Genomic DNA, 9,177 nt, shown 5'->3' with positions numbered 1-9,177 from the left:
TGAACTTTAATGCAATTTCGCTCAGTCTGTTTGCGTCAAAATGTCTTCAATTAAACTACAAAGTATCTAAAATTTAATTATCATTGTCGATCAAAAGAGCTAGAACTTTTACCATGTGTTTAAATCCAATAATTTCTTAAAAAACGTGATTTTTTCACTAAAAATTATGATGCTCTCTACTTATTAAGTGAGACTACTCAAAAAACTGAAATGCTAGCAGTTGTAGCTCTTTTTCTTCTATTTTCTAGATAAATTTTGTATCATTTGAATGTCTTTGCAATAAGTAAAGTTATTTCCCCATCTAGCGAAGACTAAACTTAAAAATAGGATTCAATAACTTGAGATTCCATAAGTCTGCAAATTGTTATAATGGAATCGGTATACTGCTAAAGTTAACATTTTAAAATATACCGGAATTTTTATTAAAAATATATCGCCCGTAACATTACCTAATTGTAACATAGTATATGTGATTTACAATAATTCATCAAGATACTTAGTCAATATACATAGAATTTTACAATGGCATCTATATTACATCCTCTAACTTGTGGGTTTGCGAAAATAGCCGCCTATAATGCTTTCAACATAAAGATAGACAGGGAATCCGACGAAGGTACACAAATATACACTTCAAGAAAGTATAAGTATCAGTATAACCAGTTCCAAAACCAGTTTCAAATTGAAAATAATAATAACTTTGTACTGTCATATAGTTTATTTGTTTCAAAATACAAGCAAATCTTAAAAAATATTCGCCTTTTAGGAAAAACTTCTCCATCAATTAAAACAGAGGTCATGCAAGAATTTTCGTTGGAAAGATGGGGTTGTTTAACTGTAAAACAAAAAACAGATCATAGAATAAAAGATTGTCTTGGATGTCAAAATGAAATTAAGTTTAAGTATTACTTATCTCAATTCCCGAATCGCAGCAAATCATATCAATCTATTGCAGTCAAAAAAGGTCTTCTAAAACATAAACTTTATGATAAAGAGCTTATGTTAAATGACATTACAAATACAATTGTAACACAGTTGGATAAAGACTATCAAAACATTTTTCAAACTACTTTTACAAAAACTCATTCAAAAATACTAAAAATAAAAAATAAGTCCACAGAAGAAATGTCCAAGCAAAGAAAGCATATAAGTAAAAACACTGTGATAGATATTGAAAATCAATGGAAAGAAACATCAGTTATAAGGTAGATATGAATATTTTTAAAATGTTAATACCACCAACAATTTTTGACATGATATTTTTTATATATTATTAAATATTTAGAACATATGGCAAAAACATTTCACTTAGGACAAGAAATAACCATCGTCTTATTACTAGTATGGAAACATTTAAACAAGCAGAGCAGCGATCTTATGAATTAAAAGAAAAAGTAGATACAGTAAACATTTTTTATATTTATTGTGTGTGTGTGTGTGTGCGTGTGTAAGTGTGTGTGTGTGTGTGTGTGTGTGGGGGGGGGGGGGGACAAATAAATACATACAAATAATTTATTCTTATATAAGTTCTTCATTTGATGATTCAATTTTTATAAAAACTTAATTTTTTCTTTCATTATATAAATGTAAATGAAAATGTAAATATAAAGTTACAAATTTAAATGTATTTTTTTTTTACAATAGGGTGTAAAAAAACCTAAAAAGCATATTGGATCATCACATGCATATAAAGACCAACTGAATTCATGTCTTGAGGAGGTAAAGGTTTATCAAACTGGGGAAAAAATTAACTACTCTGATCTTGCAAGAAAATATAATATCATTGATAGTGAAAGTAAGATGCCAAAAAATGGTGGGCAGATTGTTAAAGAATTTCTAAAGGAGAACGATGTCAATCTAACAAGTTTATCTGAGCTGAAAAGAAGAAGTGGAGAAAAAAGTCCGGTTATAATTCGAAGAAAAAAAAGGTGGTGAAGTTATATTTACAATTATTTATATTTGTTTATCTGCTTTAATTGTTTGAAGTTTAATTTTTCAAGTTTTATAATAATTTAAATATATATATATTAATAAGAAATAATAATTTAAATATATATATATTAATAAATATATTATATATTTTTATAATAATTTAAATATTTTATTACATTTTTAAATTTTTATATTTTACAGATGTTTTTTTTATTTTTTAATATTCCTATTTTATTTTAGTTAATTGAAAACAAACGTAAAATTTTACAAATTCACAAATAAATATTTTGAATAGTTTACCTAGTAATTAAAATTAAAAACAAGAACTTTTACAAGTATTGTCACAAAAAATGTAATTAAGTATCTATGCATATACCAACTTGGAATTTTTATTTTGTTTAGGCTAACAGATTTGAATGTTTCCTTTCCCCAAGAAGAAACAAATGCTCAGGTTGCAGCAAAACTGAATTTGCTTGTATCAGAAAATAAATATTCATTAGGAGAGCTTATTGCTCCACAAACTTTCTCCAAACTTGTTGTAAGAAACAATGAAATACAAACTGAAACATTTTCTATAGATGGCAGAGTATATCCACTAAAAGTAATTAGAGATAACAACAAAAAATCATTGGATTTATATGAGGGTTATAACTGATGAAGAGTATGAAAAAATGTTGCGTACAACAATTATTAACTATCTAAAAAGGATTAATGAAATGGAAGAAAATGACCAAGACGAAGAAATCAATAACTTGAAAATTAAATTAAAAAAACTTGAACGAAAAAGACATCTTATGTTATGGCATGATACTTCAACTATATGCAATCTTAGTCACGTCTTAATGACAATTTCAACTTTATTTGATCCTGCAATTAATTATACATCTGAAGAATATCAACAAAAGTATAATAAAACCATAAATATTCAAGCGGTTGTTGAAGCTCCTATATGGTATATCTTTGGGAGATGTTCAGCTACTGATGAAATGCTTGTTTATTCAGAACAAAGAATGAATGATATTATCGAAATGAAAGACCCTATTAAGATTAGTGAAATTGAAATTTATGATGAAATGAGATTTTTTAAAGGTGATGGTCCTTCAGCTCAATTTGAAGCAGGTCAGCAAAAAGGAGGTAATTATGTATGCTGGATTTGTGACATTAATGTTGTTGAGCATTCTAATTATTCCGGTTCATTAGATAGAGCTTGCATGAATTTACAAGATTGACAAGAAAAAGTCCTTCTTACGGAACAGTCAAGGAAAAAAAGTAACGACAAAGTAAAAAAACTTTATTCATATTTAACAAAAAAAAAAAAAATAGTTGAATTGAATCAGCGAAATGTATATTTTACCAAAAATGAATCAAAACAAATATATTGGACTTAAAATTAACAAAAACCATGCATGGTATTCAAAGAGTTCTAAGTCTTATATTTTATCAGCCTGATATCAGTTTACCAAAAAATGGTTTATCAAAATATGAATTACTAATGGAACCTCTTCATGATGTTTTTAACCATATAAAAAATCTTCTTAGAGAACTACCCCACCATTTCGATAAAAAAGCAAAAACAGAAATTGAATCCATTATTGAACTTTCATTTGAAGGAAAAGATGTAAAAAGAGCTGTTGACTACAGATCATGCATAATAAATACGCTGAGTGTGTGTATATATTTTTAAATTATCATGGAAGACGAGCTCGTTAAAAAAGTTTTTACTTATTTAACTAATAAGAAATACCCTGATGGAAGTTTTAATGGCGAAAAAAGAATAATTAGAAAAAAGACTTTAAAGTTTATAATTTCTGAAGGAGGGGAATTACTATATAAGTATAAAAAGAAAGACAAGGTAACTAGTTACGTAACAGAGTTAACTCGGTAAAAGAAAGACAAGGTCTTTTTTTTTAAAAAAAAAAGTAAAGTTTTTAAGTAAAAGAAAGACTAGGTCTTCTTTCTTGTCTTTTTTTTATCGAGTTAATTCTGTAATACATAAATATTGGTAACAAGGTAATATACAAATATTGATAATTCGATGCTTGGATTATCAACATTTATTTATAACAATTATTTATTCTAAAATAAATATTATCACCTATTATTTGTACATAATTTTTATTTTTTTTAAGATTTTAAAATATATATTAGTGATAATGTTAATGAATATTTTAATCTGCTAAAATTTAGCAGAATAAAATATTCATTATTTAGCCTAAATCATCAAATTTAGCGTAAATTTGAAATTGCTGCATGCTAAATTTTAAATAAGGAAATGAATTATAAATTAACATACATATAACATGGCAATATAACTCAAAAAAATAGTTTAGAATTTTAGTTTTTTATTTCTGCTTTACAAATTTAATTAATTATTATTTTTTTCAGTATTTTTGCCATAGCTTATAGATGGCATAATTTTAATAACTAAATATAATAAAATAAGTTATAAAAAGACAAGCAATTGTAAATGGTTTGACTTGTAGTTTAAAAAAGGAATAATTATGAGATCATTTTATTATCATAAATTAGTATATTAAAATAAATTATATAAAGATATTAAATTAATACTTGTATGTGATGTTTTTTTAAAAGGAACTTCTTCTGCGATACATCATAAATCATGATGAAAGGAGAAAAATATTAGTTGCTTGCCATGTCCATCCTACTTCTGGCAACATGGGTAAAACAAGAACATTGGGCAGGATAAAAGAGTTTCATGTGGCACGGAATGGTAAAAAGTGTCCATGAGTTAGTAATATATTTTTTGTATTATGCATTATCAGAAAATTATGATTTTTTCTAATAATTATAATAAGGTATTGCTATACCATTTTAAATTCTGTTTAAGCTTATATCATGTGATGTATGCCAGAGAATGAATAGAAAGTTAAACTGTGGGAAACCAGAGATGCACCCAATAAAGGTGAAGGCTCCATGGTATATGGTTGGCATAGATTTTGTTGGCTCACTCAGTCCAATTAGTGAAGATGGTTGTAAATATATTTTAACTATTAGTGACTATTTTTCAAAGTGGGTTGAAGTAATACCCACTAAAGTCAAAATGGCTGTTACAGTCGCAAGATGTCTATTTAAGGTATTGCATTTTTATTTTTGTTATTGTTCTAGCATCCTTGCTAAATGCTACCTTTCTGTGTATCAAGTTATTGGGTCCTAATTGTTTGCATTTTTTATATTCTATATTTCCAAACAACCTTAAAATTCCAGACATGCATACTTTTCTTCCCCGATTTTAGCCACTTCATTTCACCACCACTTTCTTTCATACTTTCTGATCATATCTTAAACAAAAAAGAAAAAACTTTAAGATAAAATAATATTATAATCTTATATCTTTCTAAAGAAATCAAAAGTGATGATCTTGAAAAGAGATTAGAAATACTTGGTGTATCTGATAAAGGACTGTTGTTATTATTCTTGGATATAGTTAATTGATTTTAGAATCTTGATTTTACCTTATTAAATAAATCATATTTTCTTATGATTTATATATCTCTAATGTTTATTAGCATTTATGTAACATCATGGAGTGCATATATATAGTACTTTTATAATAAGTCTATCATTCAGGTTTTTATGAGGTTGGGAGTGCCAAGAGTTTTGCTGTCAGATAATGGTACTGAATTTTGTAATGAACTTAATAATACACTTAATTGTTGCTTGGTATAAAGAAAAGGCTCACAACACCATATCACCCACAATTAAGTTAAATTTAAAAAAGTTCTTAAATAGGTTAATAAAGAAATACGATATTAATATCTCAAGTTATTTAGTCAATTAGGTCAATTAGTTTAAATTATTTAAAGTAAAATACAATTTTTTTTTTGATTTAAGGCTAATGGACTTGATGAACGATTTAATCAAACTTTGCAGAATATGCTAGTCAAATATGTATCCTCTAAAAAAGAACAATGGAGTATTTTTCCAGATACCTGTGCATTTGCGTACAATACATCTTGTCATGACTCTACAAAGTTCACACCATTTCAACTGATGTATGGTCGACAAGCATATCTTCCAATTGATGTAGATTTCCAGACAGAATCTTTGGAAAAATTAAGTTCAAATTATTTTAAATTAAAGGAGCCTGACATGGCACAAAGTGAATATAAGTTAGTGTTGGAAAAAGCTGAACAAAATATTTTAAAAGCTCAAGTAAGGCAAAAAAAAAATTATGTCAAAAAGAACTCAAAACCTGGAGTCTTTATAATCAATTTATTAGTACTAAAATTAAATCATAGACGTAAAAAAACTAAAGGAGGCAAATTAAATGATAGATTTGTAGGCCCATATAAAATACTTAGTTGCCTTCCTCATGGAGTATACAAACTTCAAGATAATAAAGGTGTTACAATTCGTGCTACTGGCAGTCATCTCAAAATTTATAAACCTTCAGACCCTACTTTACAAAATTGCAAAACATATTTGGTTGATTATAGCTCTTCTGATAAAGAAAGTTTTGATCAATGTTTTAATGATGAAGTGATTTCTCCGGATTCCTCAGTCTTTATTGAATCATCAGACTCAATATCAGAAAATGAACCAAAAAATGATAATTATGAGGATTTAAATGATTAAAACTCCTCAAAAATCAAGTATCTCTGGTAATGGCTCACCTTCAGTAGATGCATTAAACTATGCTCATGAGTGCTCCAAAGAAAATATAAATTGTTCCAATGTTGATGATACATATTCAGAAGTAAAAATAGATGAAATCTATCAAATTAATTTGGTTTGTTCATGCAAAAATAGGTGTGCTACAAAACGATGCCCTTGCAAACAGTTCGGTGTGGTATGCAAAAGTCATTGCCACCCAAGTAGAATGTGTAAACAGGCAAAAAGCTTTTCAAGCAGAACTTATTTGTCTTGAAGAAGAAGCAAATACAGAAGAAGAGACAGTTCTATTGGTCTTTTCCAAACTAGAAAAATGATACTTTCAGTAGATGATAAAAATATTTTGATTAATGGTGGATGGCTAAATGACACAATCATTTATACTGGAATGCAAATGCTTAAAGATGCTTTTCCTCATTTATCAGGGTTTCAAGATCCCATTTTACAGGTCACAAATAGTTTAGAGGTTCAAAAAGATAAAGAGTTTATTCAGTGTCTGAATTACAACGGAATGCATTGGATCACTATAGCAACACTAGGCTGTACACAGGGGACTGTCAGGGTTTATGACAGTTTGCATAATAAGTTAACATTGTTGCTGAAGAACACAATTGCTGATCTTTTGTGCTCTACCACTAACAAAATTAAAATTGAATATGTAAATGTTCAGTATCAGTTAGGATCAGATGACTGTGGACTTTTTGCACTTGCAAATGCTTGTGAACTTTGCTTTGGCAGAGATCCATCCATTGTAAAGTACACACAGGAAGATATGAGAAAACATTTGTTAAAGTCATTTGAAAAATTAGAGTTGACACAGTTTCCATCTAAGCTGCGGAGAGTTTCACAACAAATTTCAAAGGTTGAGTTTTTAGATATATATTGCAATTGCAAAATGCCAAGCAATGAAAAACCAATGATACAATGTGGGTTATGCAAGGAATGGTTTCATATAAAATGTGTTGAAGCGCCAAAAACAGTGATATGCAATAATCTTTTATGGTTTTGCGGTTGTAAATAACTTTATTTTGGTCTAATATTACCATATATTGTTATATAACAACAATATATATATATATATATATATATATATATATATATATATATATATATATATATATATATATATATATATATATATATATATATATATATTGTTATATAAGTTGTTGTTCTTTGCTATTTATGTATTTTATGTTAGATAGTCAGTCAAATAGTGCACAGCAGCCTTGATCAATTATCAGTTTATACCTTGGTTTGGCAACCTATTTTAAGTAGAGACCCAATTTTTCTAAATAATTTAAAAAATCTTATAAAGAACGGTAACTATACTTACATATAAACTATTATATATAATAGTTTTATTATGGTTTAACTAAAATATAGAAAGGTTTGAATTAATGTACCAGATAGATTGAGATAAAATAATTATTATAAAAAAAAGTTCTTACTAAAATATTCCAATAGATCCAAAGTGATTTGTCCAGATAATTTTGAATAAATCATATGAAAAACTTATGGCACGAAAACTCGTATTAGTATAATTGGTTTATTTTTTTCAAATAGTCATGTAAGGCCAAGTCCAATAAGAAGATTTATGGTGATTACTAAACAAAAGAATGAGCACAAGATAGAAACAATGAGTTTTTCAAAAGTTTTTTAGTGAAAGTGTCAATAAGTTAGAGTTAAAAGTTTTGCTTTTTAGTGAGAGTTCCAACAAGTTAGAGTTAAAAGTTTTGCTTTTTAATGAGAGTGCTAACAAGTTAGAGTTAAAAGTTTTGCTTTTTTGTGAGAGTGCCAATAAGTTAGAGTTAAAAGTTTTGCTTTTTTATGAGAGTGCCAATAAGTTAGAGTTATAAGTTTTAGTTTTTTAGTGAGAGTGCTAACAAGATAGAGTTAAAAGTTTTGGTTTTTTAGTGAGAGTGTCAACAGAAAGAAGAGCGGATAGTTAGTAAATTTATTTATTATATCACTTTATTTAAACTTATTAAAATTGAAATATTTTTATATTTCTAATAAGTTATAAATAAGTAAAGTACATATAAAATATTTTAAATATATAAAGTATATATAAATAAATAAAGTAAAATTTTATATCTTAGTTTGTTTAATTCATTCTCTTCAATTAGTAATTTTTTTTTTAATTTGTCGGTTGTTAGGATTATATTTGTTGATTGTAAGGATTATATACTTTGTATTAATTTTTATTTTATTTTGTTTATAAATATAAAAACCTATTTTTATGCTTCTTTTTTCATTTCCTTGATGATGGAAAATTTGCTGGGAAATATCAAAGTTTATCTAAGTGATGATCAAGTTAACACTGGCAACTATAATAAAAAATAATAACTTTCTTGTTCATTTTTTGAACAGTTCAACTCCTTCAGGTATATCTAATTATTTAAAATTTAAAATTGGTTGTGTAGTTTTTATATGTTACTTAGAAATTGAGATAAAAGTTTGCACTTTTCAAATAGTAACAATGATGCATCGCTTCTTCTGGTGGTAAATGGGTATTTGTTCCTGGATTTAGTTGCAGCTATCAGAATTTTATTTACAATTGGTACTAAAATGTAATCTGTTTTCTGATTGGCATATTTAATGACAATCAAT

At 26.9% G+C, this 9,177-nt stretch overlaps 1 protein-coding gene across 3 annotated transcripts; it reads left to right on the top strand.

Annotated features, from left to right (window-relative positions):
- Nucleotides 1-422: 422 nt before the first annotated feature.
- Nucleotides 423-7,591, top strand: LOC136080770 (uncharacterized). Of its 3 annotated transcripts, XM_065797861.1 has the most exons (8): nucleotides 423-616; nucleotides 767-1,205; nucleotides 1,286-1,403; nucleotides 1,645-1,928; nucleotides 2,335-3,784; nucleotides 4,525-4,680; nucleotides 4,781-5,026; nucleotides 5,785-7,591. In XM_065797861.1, exons 1-5 carry the CDS (start codon nucleotides 523-525, stop codon nucleotides 2,585-2,587), a joined length of 1,188 nt encoding a protein of 395 aa, XP_065653933.1. In that variant the 5' UTR covers nucleotides 423-522; the 3' UTR covers nucleotides 2,588-3,784; nucleotides 4,525-4,680; nucleotides 4,781-5,026; nucleotides 5,785-7,591. The 3 variants fall into 3 exon arrangements, with proteins under 3 accessions (XP_065653933.1, XP_065653932.1, XP_065653930.1); XM_065797860.1 differs by having other exon boundaries at nucleotides 423-1,205; nucleotides 1,286-1,394; XM_065797858.1 differs by having other exon boundaries at nucleotides 423-1,205.
- Nucleotides 7,592-9,177: the final 1,586 nt, after the last annotated feature.

Source organism: Hydra vulgaris, chromosome 05 (assembly GCF_038396675.1).
Source record: "Hydra vulgaris chromosome 05, alternate assembly HydraT2T_AEP".
Taxonomy (NCBI): domain Eukaryota; kingdom Metazoa; phylum Cnidaria; class Hydrozoa; order Anthoathecata; family Hydridae; genus Hydra; species Hydra vulgaris.
Note: the sequence above shows the minus strand (reverse complement) of the source record. Positions and strands in the feature narration are given on the sequence as shown.